This window comes from Amphiprion ocellaris, chromosome 18, assembly GCF_022539595.1.
Source record: "Amphiprion ocellaris isolate individual 3 ecotype Okinawa chromosome 18, ASM2253959v1, whole genome shotgun sequence".
Taxonomy (NCBI): Eukaryota; Metazoa; Chordata; class Actinopteri; family Pomacentridae; genus Amphiprion; species Amphiprion ocellaris.
The window spans coordinates 29,603,357-29,621,045 of NC_072783.1; the positions used below are offsets into that span (position 1 = coordinate 29,603,357).

At 37.0% G+C, this 17,689-nt stretch overlaps 2 protein-coding genes across 7 annotated transcripts in view; one reads left to right on the top strand and one right to left on the bottom strand.

The window, feature by feature from the left end:
- The window catches only part of vti1a (vesicle transport through interaction with t-SNAREs 1A), a 120,805-nt gene extending 112,177 nt beyond the window's left edge, over nt 1–8,628 (bottom strand). For all 4 annotated transcript variants that reach the window (XM_023286145.3, XM_023286147.3, XM_023286144.3 and 1 more), the window contains exons 1-3: nt 8,494–8,628; nt 1,452–1,510; nt 362–472 (exon numbers count right to left, since the gene is read on the bottom strand). In XM_023286145.3, coding sequence (XP_023141913.1) covers nt 362–472; nt 1,452–1,510; nt 8,494–8,587 — 264 coding nt within the window. In that variant the 5' untranslated portion in view covers nt 8,588–8,628. The remainder of the gene's footprint in view (nt 1–361; nt 473–1,451; nt 1,511–8,493) is intronic.
- On the top strand, nt 8,613–15,884 carry zdhhc6 (zinc finger DHHC-type palmitoyltransferase 6). Of its 3 annotated transcripts, none has more exons than XM_023286141.3 (11): nt 8,613–8,751; nt 10,797–11,344; nt 11,492–11,583; nt 12,031–12,190; nt 12,306–12,464; nt 13,084–13,137; nt 13,456–13,623; nt 13,880–13,921; nt 14,599–14,747; nt 14,834–14,880; nt 14,965–15,884. In XM_023286141.3, exons 2-11 carry the CDS (start codon nt 11,078–11,080, stop codon nt 15,063–15,065), a joined length of 1,239 nt encoding a protein of 412 aa, XP_023141909.1. In that variant the 5' UTR covers nt 8,613–8,751; nt 10,797–11,077; the 3' UTR covers nt 15,066–15,884. The 3 variants fall into 3 exon arrangements, with proteins under 3 accessions (XP_023141909.1, XP_023141911.1, XP_023141908.1); XM_023286143.3 differs by lacking the exon at nt 8,613–8,751 and adding an exon at nt 8,798–8,951 and having other exon boundaries at nt 14,602–14,747; XM_023286140.3 differs by lacking the exon at nt 8,613–8,751 and adding an exon at nt 8,799–8,951.
- Nucleotides 15,885–17,689: the final 1,805 nt, after the last annotated feature.

The window sequence follows — 17,689 nt, forward strand, 5'->3', positions numbered from 1 at the left end:
CAACACAAACACACACAACCTGTTCTCAATGGGCATCGCTTGCAAGTTCAAATATGAACTCCGAATTAACCTCTGTGGATGCACCACTGAGCTTCAGAGTATAACTGTTTGTGAGCGAGAAAGAGTTTGGGTGAGAGTGCAAACTATGCTGTGTGTAGAGCACAAGGGATTTTAATGTGACAACTTTTAATTATGCATGCATATGTATTTTTAAGAACATGCTGACATTTTTGTAATCATTTTACACTAGTAGTGAATACTGGGATTTAAACTTGATAACAACATTTGCTCATAAACTATATTGACTATATTGTAATGTTTCAATAATAATTAGTGAGGATGTATGTGTTTGAGAACTTACAAAGTCTTTCTCGAGCTTCTCCATCTCCTGCTTGTAGCTCTTCAGTCTGCTGTTGTACATGGCTCGGCTCTGGATGGGAATCTCTCGCACTTCCAGGTCCATCTGCTCCAGCTAAAACCCACAAAATCTAGTTAATTTAATATCAAAACATTCCAAATGTTCTGTCAGGCTAACCTTTAGGATCAAGTTCCAACACAAAAACTAAATGAAATATAAAAAACTGCAAGCCTGACAGGTTTAGAGTTCATCATGATAGGAATTTATATCGTAATGTTAGAGTACTAACCTGGTGATATGTACATGTTTGAATTTCCGATCATTTTCACAGCTGTCAATGAATAGGTGCCTAAAAATCTAGGCCTCCCACTTCTATAATGATCGCATTTCTCTTATCTTTCTGTAAATGTTGCATAAAAAAAGTTGTCATACATGCCAAAAAAATGCTCAAGTTAGAAATTCTGACAACTCTGCAAACATTAAAGTTTGAAAACTTTGGAAATTAGTAACTTCAGCAGCATTAAGTTTAATATGTTCCAGTGTTGATTGCAAAAATAAAATGCCTCCTGCTCACGTCACTCAGATGTGATAAAAGTTACAACAGAGCAAGGCTGTTCTGTAAATAAATACACAATCAAATATGAGGGCCCCTTCATTGCAATGACATGCATAGGCCCACCAATGTCGCGGTGAATGAAGTAAAAGTACATTTGATGCATAGGTAGACAGGTCTCTCTGTGGCAGATTGGGAGGAAACTAATCACTATGGCATAACAAGACAACTGCAACAACAATTTGTCTCTGTCAGGTGACTTTGCTCATTTTTAAACAGCAACATGAAGACTCCCACCTCAAGATAATGGCTTGAAATGTGTCATAGGGGTGTCACTTAAAAGCAGATTACTGGAAAGTAATCATATGAGAAGGAAGCCTCCTTTCCGCCCTGTGAAGTGTGTGTGTCTGCATGTCATGTCACCACCAGGATAATACAGGTGCTGTTGTCTGGTGCCAGTGAAAATTGTCCCCTCCCTCTTTCCACAAATTCATTATTTAGGAAATGGGAAGAGGAGAAAATTACTGATCAAAGACATACCAACTCTCTGACTTCTTCAAGCTGTTTGTCGACATTTAGAACCAGCTGTGTCTTCTCCTCTGAAAGGGAAAAAAACAGCAACATATTGATCAGCCGACGGAGGAACAGCGCTTCATGACAACAACCTAACTCCCCCGCAACGGGGGAAGAGAGGGGGAGAGAGAAAGAAAGAGACTGGGAGAAAACAACACACGAGGACACATTTGAAGATATATTTACACATTCTCTCCACACGACGAGCCAACATTTGATGTCTCTTAGTTATTGGCGTCTACGAGGCCTTTGTTGGTTTCTGTTGAGGAGCAGCGAGACACCTCATGCCAACTCAAAGGGAAGGGAGGTGTCAGCTTTGCTCACTTGCCAGAAGTATGAGTCCCACTCAGAATGACTAACGCACTGTTCTACACCTCACCCCATGGCTGTTCTTCCACATTACCCATTGAAACTCATTAGGACTTAGAGTTCCAAGGAAACATGTAAACTACAATACATCCGATAGTTATTTAAGGAAGCAGCTTTACCGCTTTCTGTGCGTGTACTGAACCGGTCTCTGGTCTAAAATTAATTCTGTGCCATAAAAGTGAACTATGGGAAACGCAGAGGTGAGGTGGGATTGTTTAGTGATCAAGTATTATTTTAAGTTTTCAAAAAACATAATTTACATAACATATCTTTTTAGAGACAAAAAAGCAAAGACCAACGCTTTGAAATGTACAAAAAATGTGTTTGACAACCTACATTTCAGGTATAGTTACAGAATACAAGCGAAGTCAGTGTTAAAGCAATGTCAAGTGAAAATATCACAACATTTACTAGCTATAGACCAAAATGTTAGCATTTGTTTGCATTCCTCCGAATCACATATAGAAATGTGAAATGAATATTAAGACTGTAAAAATAAATACACATAATTGCAGGTAAGCTCATGTGTAAAGTGTGTTTTTTTAATTATGTGTAGATATGAGAAGATCTGCACACATTCTTTAATTCTGCTCATTCTTTTTAATAGAAACCAAGTTTATTTGATATTTTTTTAATTTCATAAAATTCACTATATTAGTTTCACAATGTCATTTTTTCCAGTTTCATTTCACAATCATTACAATAACACGGCCAGTCATTGCCATTTGGTTGGTACATCAACTAACTGATCTTGGATACTGATTTGTTGTACTGCATGTTGTGCTAATGGACTCTGGTGCTGACTTCTAGCTATAGGTACATGGGATGAGGTTCCAACAGCACTCACATTTTACATTTTCTTTATTTTTCCTGTTTTTATGTGGTAATTTTGCCATAGGGAAAAAACATCCTGTAAAATGAAGATGTAAGATGAATATTTCATAATAATGAGCTGAATTTGTGTAAAAATGCATTCAATTATTTGCTAATTTTATGGTCATAAGCAGACGTGTTACAAATTAAAAAACTGTATAATCTGGTTGCTACCAGAATAGCGTCAGTCTCTAGAAGTCTATGGGAGGGATGAATAAGATATCGGTGGTGCAGAGCTAACTAGCATGTCAGTTCCAAATCTGTCATTGGTGTTTAATTGGATTGACATCTGGTGACTCTCAAAAGGTCCCATATTGTGCCCCTTTTCAGCAAATTAATCAGTCTCACATGTCTGCACAGTTTTCAGCTGAAAATACTGCAAAGATCAATTTCAACTTGAGATGGACGACTTGGTCAAACTCTTACTCACTTGTACAGATGGGAGGCTAACTAGATTTGGCTTATGGAATAGCAGAAGTAAACATCTTCATGTCACAATAGCTTTTATATTCCAGCTGTAATTTTATAACCACAAAACACAAAAAATATTTTCACCGTATGGTACCTTTAACATATGCCACAAATGCGCTCAACCACTCGTGGAGAATATGATAAAGCATGACTCATATGACTATATCACATTTCCAAATCTCTTAGATCTCCCAGCCTGTTTTGTGGCCCACTGAAATCTCAATGTGCATCCATCTTTGTAATGAGAAGAGTATGCAATTAAACTCCTACTATAATATCATTCTCTTAGTAACTGCTATCATATAATCTGATCACATCCAAGTCATCAAATGTGTGTGGTCCATCACAATTTTCAGCCCTATTTACTAATGAGTGAAGCTCCTGCCATCTGTGCCACAACAATGAAACCTCTCAAAAGTCTCTTAAATGTTTTCCTATACATGCCACAGAGCATGGCTTGATGGTGATTTCTTAATTAAAAAACCATGCGGTGCATTTGGTGTTTCTCCACTCATTTTTTCATGCCGTTCTTTTAATTTGTCAGACATCTGTACACGTTTGTATTTATTCAAAAGATGATTTCATCTGCATCTTATGATATGATTTCAATAATTATATTTTTATGAGAGTTTTTTTATGGTCAATCAGACAAAACAAATCATCATTAGACATCAGTTTGACATTGATGTACAATGTGATGGGCATGTGTCATAATCTGCATATTGTCTGGCCCAACAAAACAATGACATTTTAATGACATTTTCAAGTATCTAAGTAAATCAAAATCATAATGGTGATCAATTCAAATATTGTACTTTTGCATTAATAACATAATAGATATGTTCTCAAAACTCACCAACAACATATTAAATGAAATAAATTAAGAATCACGAGCAGAGCAGTTCTTTAACCTTATAATTTACAGCATTTTAAATAATTGAAACACAAAGTCAACAAAACTTCAAACTCAAAAGCAAATCACAAGGCTACCACTTGTGGGATAACAATATCGTTAAAGAAAAAAAAAAGCTAGGCCAAGATCTTCATTTCTCGGGCACTATGGGCCCACATTACCTTTTGCTAGTCCTCAAATTCATTTTTAAAACCTGTGTCCAACCTCACAACCTACACAGTAAACAGCCAGAGGCAATTCAGTGAAAGGTGAGATGGTGCTTTCTTACTCAAACTCAGGCCCAAGCTCGAGGGCTGTGAAATATGTATGGATATTTACCAAGACCACAACATACTGACAGACGGATGAGAAGTTTTGTACACAGAAGTAAGGCAATTTTTTTTCACTTTAAAAATATTACATATTTGAGTTGCAGTGATTGACAAGCAATCTCTTGCACACTCAAAGGTGAAAAAAATTACATTCATGTATTCTTATTCAAAAATTCCTTGAACCTCAAGTTTACAAATTAATGTAAACACACATTTATTTGGCTGTTTTATGAAAGGAGACAGTCAAGGACATTTTCTTCCACATGCCTTAAAAAATTAGCAGCAACACAATACAAAATAACACATAAAACTAAGAGATGCAACAAAAAAATATCAAAAGCTATCATCTGGAGCTATATTAATATTAAACAGAGGGATGCCACACCATGAGCACAATGCAGCCACTTTGTTAAAAAGGAGCAAGAGGGATTTAAGAAAGTAAATGTAATGAAGTAAACAAGAAAAACCTTAATGAGTAGGAAGGAAATAGAAATTCAACTGTAAACTATTCCATTGGTGGTAGAGAACATAGAACAACCACTTATAGTTGTAATGCGTTTTCTAGCTTTGTACATATTCATATGGGCTCACACTGACACAGTCAACAGATGGCGAGAGGAAGCAATATGAAATTACTCTGTGGACTGGGTTGCCATGAATCTTCAAAGACGCCAATTCCAAACCAGAAATTTTCAGTCAGGCAAGGTTTTGTGAGACACAGTGCCCTTTGAAAAGCCAATGAGCAAGTGTGAGCCCAGAGGAGGAGATAAATGTTCCAAGTATGGGCTGAAAGCAGTTTTAAGCAGACAAAACTGACAACACACTATTAGTTGACACTATAAGCAGTAGTTAACTAGTTGAGGATGACACAGTTCTAGACAGTATAGTTTGTTAAGTGAGAGTAATGCTCATGTATACAGTATTTACACATATCATTTTGTCTTTGTGTAATTCCAGTTAATCAAAAAGCATTTAACATTGCTAAATACCAGCTGAATTTGAGAAGTGAGTGATTCAATAGAAGTAGATGCTGTTCAGACTGGTTCACTGTTTCTGTTTAGACATTTCAGCAACTGGAAAAATGCAAACTAGATTACTAAATTACCTCGACATCCAACTGTGATTGGCACTCAGTGAGTTAGTAACTTACATTTCTCAGGTACTTTGTATGTGGCATAACAGCCTTCACACTGTGCAAACATCAACAGGTCTTCATTCATGAGAACAAACAGGCTACGTGTACAACTGAGTGATATTGGCACAATGGCGGCCCGGTGATGATGTTTGGTTTTTGACAGCTGTACAGCAGGAAATGTGAAATATACTGTGTGACAAAAGAATATGTCATGATAGCATGCTGAATGAACAAGGCTAGAGCCTAAAAAAGATAAGGACAAACAGGGTTATTCCATGTCAAACCATCAGGAGCCTTCTGCTTGACAATCCCTGATTTGAGTGAAACTTTTTTAATTACAATATGGATATTTAAAATGGTATCTCTGAAATCAAGTTTGATATATCAAACATATGGAATACTTTCATCAATTAAGAATATGCTATATTTGACAAGTAGATCAAATAGTCTCTGACTATGGTTGAGTTGAAATAATATTGTTCCAACATAACACCAGATAATGAATGAAAAAACATGTTAAAACTGGGTCAACAAGCACTTTTAAAAATTTGTTTAACTCAGAACATATTCAATATATCCAGCAAAGAAGTCCACAAATATCTTTAAAAATATCAACATTTTTTGGCATAAAAGTGTGGGCAAGCCAGAGATTGTTGAGTAGAAACTGTTCTAAAAATGTCATTATTTGAGATGGAATGATCCAACAGGCAAACATATCAGCAAACCTGAGAATATTTTTTGCTGAGACACACTGAGCATCGTGCCAAAAGCCTCCCTTGAGTATAGAAGCATGTGGCACAGTCCACCTTCTCTGCCATGTGTTCAGAGAGTTCTGCTACCGTCTGTCTCTAAGGTCCCTACTCTAACGATTGAACAAGTCATAAATTTCCAATTTAAATTTTAACTTGAAATAATGCAATCAGCAAATCAGCAGCATATATAAGGCATACCTGTTAAATAATGAGACTGATGCTGTTATTCAACTGTATTTATTTTGATCAAATTTAAACATCATTGTATACTATGGTTCGGCTGATGTGAGCATTTTGTTAGACGTCTTTTAATAGCGTCTCGTGGTAATATGTCTTAATTTTTCAAATCTGTGACACTGACCTGAAGCTCTTTAAAAATCATATCATTTTTGTAATGATTTACACCAAAAACATTTCTATGGATAAATTCATTCTGAGTGGGATTCAATTGTTGTCAAACATATAGAAAGCATTCTTTAAGGGACTGTAAATGTGTAAATGTGATAAACATTATGTTTAAGATCTAAATGAGACATATTGGTGTTTTTCTTGAAAAGAAATTCAGAAATGTATGCATTCAAGCTTGCCAAAATCACACAATATTTGGGATTTCCCTACACCCCACAGCTGCTATAAAAAATTATTTAGAGACTGAACACACTGCTTGTCTGCAATGTGCATACCACAATGTTCAATATCTATATAACTACAGAACTGTCTGCATGAGTGATATCCATGTAGAGACTATAAGGGGACAAAATCCTCTATTCAAACAAATCGTACAAAACAACACTTGAAAACTTTAGTGGTTTTGAGCATATAATATTGGACTATATCATTTATCTTTCCATCTAGTTTCTATACGAACACTTAGATGGGTTGGAGTGAGGGCTGCACAATATATCATTTCAGCATTGATGTTAACTAAGACAAAAAACTTAAACACATCATGTTACAACTTTTTAAGCTGCTTGATAAAGCAGAAAAACTCGTACAGTTCTCGTTTTTCATGCCCTTTAAGATAATTCCATGTGATTTGCTCCAATTTAAGGGTTCTTTGATACACTAATTTTGCTTTTTAACATTCTTGACATGCAGGTTCCACATATGCATAACAAAATGAGCAAGGAACAGGAGAGAAGCATTGAAATTGAAGATTTGGTTGCAAAATTAAATACAAAGGATGATGATGACCAAAAAACAGGTTGTCTGTCAGCAGTGTCTTGCACTTGTTGCCACGACATGAGGCATCACAACTGATTTATTTGACCATTTAAATCAGTACCACAAAGCTATGAATGATAAGTTTGAAGCCAGATCAGAATGCCACTCAAATCATTTTGGATGGTTTTACACAGCCAATAGTCACTTTTTAGCGTTTTTTTTTTTATTATTATCCGTTTACATTTCTATACAAATGCATACACACAGGAAATTGCTCAAATCACTCTACAGTGATATTTTTCTTTCCAAATTGCACCACTGAAGTATTTTTTTTCAGATCACAATACATGTGATCTGGAGAAACGTAAAATATTCCTATGTATTTTTTTCCATATAATATGCAGCCCTACAATGGAACCTATTTCAGCATATAGTGAGCGTTAATTTGAAGAACACAAAAGTTGCTGTTGTGTCATGGTAATTCCAACATTAATTTCGGCTGTAACAACCATTCATGAAGACCTGTATGAAATATGTGCCTCAGAAAATCTCATGACATCCCAACAACTTTACTTCCGATCCATGTAGTTCAGTAATTTCAGTCATTATTTACCTACTTATCAAAGTGACTTAAATCTTTTGTCCTCTTCGAAATAAGGTCAATAGAATTAGCAGTCTGGATTCGCTTACACATCCTAACAATTAGAAAAAATAAGATGTTATTTGACACTAAGCTCGTGTTACACAATTTCAAACTGGCTAAACCCTTCAAACCTACACAAAGCTAATAAGTCGGCCACTAACACATGATGCTTTCCTTCATATAGCAAGAACACAATAAGCGCTTCACAACTTAGTGTGTCAAATATCTTCCCAGCAGAGAACATGTTAAATTAATGAAATGACACAAACAGTAGGCTTCACTTGCTACCGTTAGCTCCCCTGCTCAGCTGACTTGATAGCTAACTGAGAGCTAGTTAGCCGTCTCACCGACTCCGGCTAATAAACATAGCTGTCTTACCTCCACTTAACTTGGGAATTCTGCCAATTTTATTAGTTATGTCCGCTGTAATGGTCCCAAAGTCCTGCTCGTAAGCCTCAAAGTCTGAAGACATTTTGACGGTTGAGTTTACAACCAGTAACTGGCTTTCTGCTTGACAGTTAGCTCAGCGTAATAACAACAAGCCTCGAATGGAGCTCCTTCCTTGAGTCGCAGTATGATGTGTCCGACAAGGAACCGGACTTTGCTTTTATGTTTTCCGGTACTAAACAGGGTTCGGTAAGTAAACAGAAAATACAATTCACATTTATCGCTGGTGAGCAGGAATGCATAAAAAAATGTTAAAGCTCTATATGCTTGAGTGTTAAGCTCCTTGGACCACAAGTGGTAGAGGGTAATAGTTACTGAGACACCACGAGGAAGGTTCCTCCCTGTGTACAGGAAAAATTGAAGAGAAAAAAAATCGAGGAAGTGGCCAGGTTTGTTATTTAAAGTGACAGCCTTTTTCTCTATTCATAAAACCGTGCAATTACGGGTACCAGAACGCATTTATTATATCTTTGTTTCGGTGTTTCCTTGCACATCGTGGCCGCCTGAAATGTTAGTGTTGTTGATTTTGGCGGATATGCTAGCTAACTGACGTTAGTTAGCTAACTGCTGTGTCAATGGTGCTAAACCAAAACGTATTTTTAGCCAAAGATAGACGTTAACCACTTATGTAATTAGTGTAAAACCAGACTTGTCACACTTGTCTTACCTGTGCATCCAACGGGAAGAAAGCTTTCATATGTCACAGTGTTTTTATGGTCGTGCGAATTAGCAAGCTAGGTGCCACTAGCTAATTAGTTAGTCACTGTTAAGAAAATGAAATGCTATGGCTTTGTGCTTAGTAGGTCACTTGACTAAAAATTATGTACTGTGTAGCACTGTTCACATTGGTGTGTTATTAGTTATAGCGTTTACTGTGCTTGCGTTTAAGCCTTTACCTGAAAAGCTGCTTGTTCGAAATAGATGCTTTTGAATGTCCCTGATCAATATTTCAATATGGCAGTGATAGCCACAAAGGAAGACGTGGGTGAAATATATCATACATCGTGATATTATAATAATAATTATAAATAGGAGTAAATGTAAGCCAGTATCATGGTATAAAACCACAACTTCCAAAGTGACAGTTCAGTCAACACCTTTGTGAAATAGTACCAACAAAAACAGTATTTAGTGCTACTCTGTGTTTTCAGAGGGCTGCACTCATTTGAAAAAAAATTGTCATTTCTATATTTTGTCTTTCTGCGATTTATACAAGGGTACTTTAAAAAGTTCTCTGCTTCATCCAAGATCAGAGGACATAACTCCAGTATTGGGGCATAACTGTATACTATAGAGCATTATATTATTGTCCATAAAAACTCAAATATTTAAAGAAATCAAAGAGAAAAGGAGAGGGAATTTTCAAGCGGGTATTTCATTGCTCCAGGACAATGAACCTGTCCACACGGCACAGGTGGCAGAAGACTGTCTTCTGTTTCCCAAACTGAAATCCCACTTGAGGGGAAATGAATCTGTACAGATAGTAAAAATCTGTGAAAGATCATTCTTTTTACTTTGGAGACTGTCATTGAGTGTGAATCATTTGGAACCTTCTTTATATGGTGTAACACTGGCAAAGGCATCTGAAATAGTTTTTTGTTTTGTTTTGTTTTTTTGCTTTGGATGACACTCAGATCCGGCTTTGTACTCATAACACAGAGCTTTGTTATGCCAGTTTAAATAATCAAACAAATTAGTCATGTTTCCTAGTGTAGGGACAACAATTGCAATACACTGCTGACAAAGTATCTGTTTTTGATCTACACCATCTCTTCTGTTTTCAAAATATTTCCATACAGCTGACTTTACAGGCTATTTTTCTCAATCAGTTTTTTCTTTCTTATTTTGTTGAGCACATGTGGAAATTGCGTAACAGCAAAATTCGAGTCTTGTAAGTAAAGTAAAAAAAATAAAACCAGTGTATCTTAGAACCCCTCAGCTGCAGTAAACAATGTTCTGTCAAATTAATTTTTTTGTAGATTAGTCATTAAAATGAGAGCCATGCAAGTTTAATTTTTGTATCAAGCTGCAAAAGAAAAGTTGTAGCATGATGTGTTTGAGTTAATTTGTCTGATTTCACAATGTCGATGCTGATATATGTTTTGCAGGAAGTGGCCACTACATGTACAGTAGTGTCTCACAACTAACAGCAGCACCTACCTAAAAACGAGAGTGAGACTTGTGTTCCGCAATGTCAGCACTGGCTGTGTTTTAAAACTTTCTCTTTCTCACAGATGGGGAATTTGAGTCTGTCACAAGGATAGTGTGCTTGGAAGATTGGCAGGAGAGGATGCTGCTCTTTGCCAGGGCAAAGAACAATGGGACACAGAAAGCCCCAGTGACTCAAGACCAGGCCAGTTGCTGGGTACTCAGAAGACGAGAAGAAATATGTGCGTCGTCTGCACCGCTGACTTTGCAAGATAGCAGAGGAGAAAAGTAACACTTTGAAACTTGGTTAATATATTTCAGGAACTCAACAGCCAAAATACTAGTACTAACCTTGCAGTTAAAAAAAATGAACTTCCTGTCAACCTTTGTGACGTTTGAGAACCTCCATGAGGTTCGGAGATTGTGCCACTGGGGTCCAGTCATAGCCCTGTCTGTCATTGCTATATGCTCCACCATGTCGATCCTGGACTCCATTATCTGGTACTGGCCACTTGACACTACAGGAGGCAGCATAAACTTTATCATGCTCATCAACTGGACTGTGCTCATCCTCTACAACTATTTCAATGCCATGTTTGTTGGACCTGGATACATTCCTCTTGGCTGGAAACCAGTAAGGATAAAGCCCTTTAACTCTTTTTTGTGTATGTGGTATTTACTGAGATAAGGTTTTAACACTTTGGGGCAGCCGAGACTTAAAAAATGCAATTGTAGTGAAGTTACATGAAACGGCTGACTTATCTTTTTCACCCTGAAACAGGAAAATCAACAGGATAGCCAGTACCTACAATACTGCAGAGTGTGCCAAGGGTACAAGGCCCCCAGATCCCATCACTGTCGAAAGTGTAACAGGTAATTACATCTACCAAAGCTAGAGTACGTCTTATCTCTCCTGTGTGAGATGAACTTGTGACCCTTGCAGAGAAGAGTTCAGAGATGAGGTACGAGGGCTGCCAAATCACTGAGCTACCATCAGCACAGTAAACTAGAGGTGGATTGTGTTTGTTTTCTGCTGTTGTATGAGGTGCATATTATTTCCACCCTTGTAGGTTTCTGTGCAGCCTCACAGCTTGACATGAGTAGAAATAGAATATATTGATGTTGTGTGTCTCTTTGTCTATGTTTTCACTGTGATATAATGATTCAGCCCACGGAAAATGAGCTTTAACACTCAGATTATCTTCATTGTTTTATAAAAGATGCAGCATGGCTTGCTGATGAACCTGTCGCTTTATGTCCTCCCAAACGACCAGTCAATTCCCCCAGCACTCCTCTCCTCCTCTGCCTCCCCTCCCACAGGTGCGTGATGAAGATGGACCACCACTGCCCCTGGATCAACAACTGCTGCGGCCACACGAACCACGCCTACTTCACCAGCTTCCTGCTGCTGGCTCCACTGGGCTGCTCCCACGCTGCCATTATCTTCATTATGACCATGTACACACAGCTGTATGAGAGGGTGAGTAGTCACCTAACCTCACCGCAACGCTTTACGCTTTTGGTGGCCCTGTATCACAGCTCAAGTCAGAGGCCTCACCACACTTATCAAGCTGTGTTCTTTGTCCTCACTGCAGATATCATTTGGCTGGAGTACTGTAAAGATTGACATGAGTGCTGTACGTCAGTTCCAGCCTCTCATGCCCTTCAGCGTGCCCGCCTTTGCTGCCACCCTCTTTGCCTTAGGTTTGGCACTGGGCACCACGATTGCAGTTGGTATGCTTTTCTTCATACAGGTAGGTTTTTCATAAGGTTTGCATTTGGGGTTTGTCATTTACACAAGGTGTTGGCCTTGAAAAGTAAAATTTGTCATGATCATTTTAGCCTTTACCTTGCAAAATGGGATTACATTATGTGAGCTCAGTTTTGACTAAAATATAAAAGTAGTTTGGAAAACATCAGGTCAAAATTTAGCGATCAGCATCATATGTATTTATACATTGATGTGAGCAATTGTATGACAAGTAAAATGTGTTGCAGTTCTGCAATTACATGGCATATCCATATTTATTCAGATTTATTCTGAAGCATTGTAGCAAAGAAATGGTCACATTTTAAATATGATGTGAAATTAATGCAGACACAGAACAAAAAAAGAAAAAAGGCAGATTCATACAGTCAGAGAATATAGAAAATAACAAAGTGATTGAAATGATAGTTGCCTTAACAAAATGGTTACTGAAATGACCCAGATTTTCAAGAGTAAAAAAAAACATTAATATAAATATCTGAAATTGGAACATTATCGGTGCATATCCAGGAGTAATTAATGATGCAATAATCCAGTTATTTATTCAAGACAATATAAGCTGACTGAGAGCTGACTCTGTTAATGAAATTGTCTGTTCTTTTCAGATGAAAGTCATCCTTCGAAATAAGACTTCGATCGAGTCCTGGATCGAGGAAAAGGTCAGAGTGTCTCTTTGATTGCCAGTGCCTTTGTTTTTTGATGAAGTTTTGTGATGTAATTTAAAATGAATGACTTTAACTCTTACTTATTTCTGGATCCACAAACAATAATGTAGGATTTCAAAGTGCTTTTGAATTTACACAGTATTAAAGGATTTATAATTAACGTGTTTCCAACATTTGGCAGTCATAGTTCTCCATATTAAAAATGTCAATATATGACCAATAAAAAGAAGCTCCAGTATCATCTGTCAGTACAAAATGTTGACTGATTACACCACACACACATACTAACATCTCCTTTCTCTTTTCCATTAGGCCAAAGACAGAATACAGCACTACCAAACAGGGGAGGATTTTATCTTCCCATACGACCTCGGCAGCCGCTGGCTGAATTTCAAGCAAGTCTTCACATGGTCAGGGACACCCAAAGGTGACGGCCTTGAATGGCCAGTCCATCCCAAGTGTCACCAGTACACCTTAACTGTAGGTTCAGTTTATCTATTGAGTTGTTTGATATGTTCATTGCTGTTTTTGTTTTGCTTGTTATTGTTCTTATGTGAGCTGACGTTGCTTACTACGGTATGTTAAATAATGGATTCAGTTTTATTAGTGGAAGACATTGTAATCCAAAGGCAGCTATCATAACTCCGTCTCTTGATACATCTCATGTTAAACACTGAGGTAAAAGCTACACAGTTAAACAATAGTGAACTTAAATATGTTGCTTCTTTTCAAACAGATTGAGCAGCTGAAGCAGAAAGCTGATAAACGAGTAAGAAGTGTAAGTACCTGCCAAATCCCTATTGTGCCATCCATGTGATGTTGATTTAGGTATTAGGTTTTCAAGTTGGACTGGATAGGGTGTGTGTGACTTTTGTGTTTGTGAGATATAGTTTATTTTTGTCCATGTGTATTAATTACCTTCCTTCAAAATCTAAATGTGATAGCATGTTGTTGCTGCAGCTTATTGTATTTTAGTGCAGATGTGCATGTTGAGTGTAACACACAGTGCTAAATAGCCTTCATATCTGATGAGTTGCATCATAATTTGAACCACTTTTATAGTTGTCTAATGGGTCTGCCTTCAATCTGATCAATGCTCAGACCAGTTCTCTGTGAATTTTAGGATGCTTGAAAAGGTAAATTCGATGGTCAAAAAGAGTCTCTGAGATGCAGTTTTATGTTTGACAGTAAGGACTAAATCCAAATTTGACATTTATTAATGATATACTATACTCATAAACACAGTGGGCCACAATTATAATAATCTTTTTAGGTCAGGACACTGTTTTTTGCTGCTACATCTGGCTATATCATAGCTAACTGAGTTGTGCTGTAGATTATATATTGAAAATTTCAGAAATTTTGGCGCTTGTACTCACATACACGTATCTTTTTCTGAGCTGAGATTATGGTTCGAGCAGTAGAATTACCAGATGTCTTGTTTGCCTTGACCAGCAGGTCCAATACCGGGCAGTGGAGGACTATAATGGAGCTTGCTGCCCTCTCAACAAGGGTCTCCAAACCTTTTTCAGAACCCCCTGCACCGAGGAGCCCAGGATCCCCCTCAGCAAAGGGGACACCATCCTGGCCACTCGTGGCACCAAGTACGTTTACCTCCACAGAAACGACGATTAAGGATTTAATGTGAATGTATGAGCCTAAAACTGTATTCATGCTTTTTTACTTTCAGATGGTGGATGTATGGAGACAAAGTTTTAAGCGAGGAGCAAATGAGAGGTGAGATGAGATGCTTTTTGCTGCTCAGTTTTAAAATTCACTGCAAGAAATGTCTAACTGTCTTCTTTATGTTTTGGCTTTTAGCTGGTGAGCGTATAAGGGGATGGTTTCCAAGGCGATGCGTGGAGAAGTGCCATTACGACACGGCTGCCAGTGATAGCACCAGCGATAAGAAAGTAAATTAATATATGTCGGCAGGCTTTATGTAGAGCAGGGGAGTTGAACTGAACAGAAGCCGTCTGCCCATGTTCATAAATGTATATCCACTGAAGATGTCATGCCTGATGCTGCAGGCTCACCATCAAGATTTTCATATTTTGGGTGAAATTTCTCACACATTTCAGTACCAGCTTGTGTTTGTAGGGCAACTCTATTAGTTACACCAGGGAATGTAATCCAATGCAACGTTGCAGCCTTAAATTGTATTTTTACGAAGCTTCTGCAGTGTCAGTTTTTACTGTCAAAAAATTTATTCTATTTGATGTTTATTATTGTTGGTGGTGATGGTGTACTGGACTGCATTTCATTTAAAAGTGTTCCTATTATTGTGTCCAGTAACTTACATGATGCAGGCAGAATATTAGGATTTCACAGGTGTACCTAATAAAGTGGCCGGTGAGTGTAGTTCTGTCTTACTGAGCACTTTGCCGTCAGATGTCCTGAAGAGAACTACAGAGTTCATTCGAGGTCTCAAGGGTTCAGTTCGATTCCTCTGACCAAAAGTTCAAAACCCAACAAGAGTCTTAATTTCCAAGATTGCCACCAGGCTTTAATGTGACTTCGTTATGATTACATGACTTTTTACTTGAATCTGTTGTTTTTACTTGTGTTGATATCCTTTTTTGCTACTTATGCAATGCCTCTGCCCAGCTAACCCCAGGGCTTCATCATGCAACTCTTTCTACAGTATGGAGATAACACTTAATTTCTTTTTATTATTTTTGTAAAAACAAATTGTTGGCCTCAAACTATAAACTGAAAATTAAAAAAATCTTCTGCAAGAATGGTTGTTTGCCTCAGTCTTTGTACTTGCCTCAAATTCTCTTGTTTTAATAAATATATTTATTAAGTGCCAGGCTCAAAGTAAAACATTAATTTGATATTTGTTTACTTTGTCAATGTCACACATAGTGATAATAATACGCCTGCTATGAAAATAAAACATCTCTAAAATAGTGTTTAGATGCATGAGCAATTTTAAAGAAAATAAGTTCTGCAGTTTATTATTTAATATATGTTAGCATTCAAATAACAAATTCCCATTTCAGTACAAAATTAGATTTTACATCCTCTGATTAGATTGGTCTTTTAGCAGTCAAATTCGACAGACTGAATTTATGTCTTTTCCTCATTTTATTTTATAAATGCAAATAAGACAGATGGAATGATTTCTGTGTAACCCACATGTTCTTGTCAATTATATCAACATTCTTTCACTGTATATTTTGTTAAAATCCGCCATTTGTATGTGAAAATTATTTTGCAAATGGAATTCATCTTAAACTGTCGATCCTGATCCAGATAACTGTCAATAAATCTCAATGCTTGCAGGTTTAATGGCTTAAGGGTTTGCTGCTCTGGCAACAACCACAGATGAATTTTAGAGTTGCTTCAAAGAAGCAAAAAAATCCAGACTAATGCCAAAATGTCAACATTTAAATCTGGACAACACAGGGGGCTCAGGGCACCTCGCAATACCTCAAACAAGGACTTTAATTTTCCCTTTTCAAGGATAAAAATCCAGGGATTTGTAATCTTCGGCTTTACAGCCTGTCTAAGGGAGTCAGGCTTGTAGAGTGCAGCAGCATCTTTGACATCACTTCTTGTTGGCTTTGTCGGTGTATTCAATTAACCACACTGATTTTTGCACTTGCCACACTGATTTTTGCGCTTGCCCATGTTTGAGCATAGAATGTATAAAATGAATGGACTGAGCTGTAAGCGTGTATTTCTGCTGTAAAGCTGGACATTTTAAAATGGGGCTCTATGGGGATTGGCTCACTTTCGTAAGCAGCCTCAAGTAGTCATTCAAGGACTACATTCATAATTTCTTTTTGACTGAAAATTGTTGTCTGAAAAGTACATGATGGATAATACTACCCACAATTGCATAGAAAAATCTGAAGATGAATGAAAATTTTCTATTAAAGTCCAGGGGATTATAAATTAATCAAAATGAAATAATTTATCATTGAGGTGAATCAGTGTCATATGTACATTTAAAGATGTTACTTTCCCAAACAAGGCACAAAATTAGAAGGGAAGATAATCCGGCTGCCAAGGGGAGGGACTCTAAATTCTCAGATATTTAATAAAAAAATGGTTTTAGATGTATTGGGTATGCTGTTGCTAAGATAATTAGCAACATGGCTACCACATAGATTTTAGGAAAATGCCTATCAGAGCATAGTAAATAATCACCAGATAAAAAAAAAAAAAAAAAACAAATCAAACATCATCTGGAGTCAGAGGGAATTTTGTCCTTTGGCAGCAAAAGAGTAAGACTAAATCATGCATATATGTTTATTGACAGCAGGGATAGAATAGAATAGAATAGAATAGAATAGAATAGAATAGAATAGAATAGAATAGAATAGAATAGAATAGAATATTCTTTATTGTCATTACACAATGTATAACGAGATTGCAGAGCTTCTCCTTTACAGTGCAAGGAAATCTTAAAGTAGTGCAAAAACAGTCTATTTACATATATACAGTATAAATAACAGAGATAAATAACGGAGTGAATATAAATAGCAGTGAATAAGACAGTGGTGTATATTGCACAGATGCACTATGATAATATTGA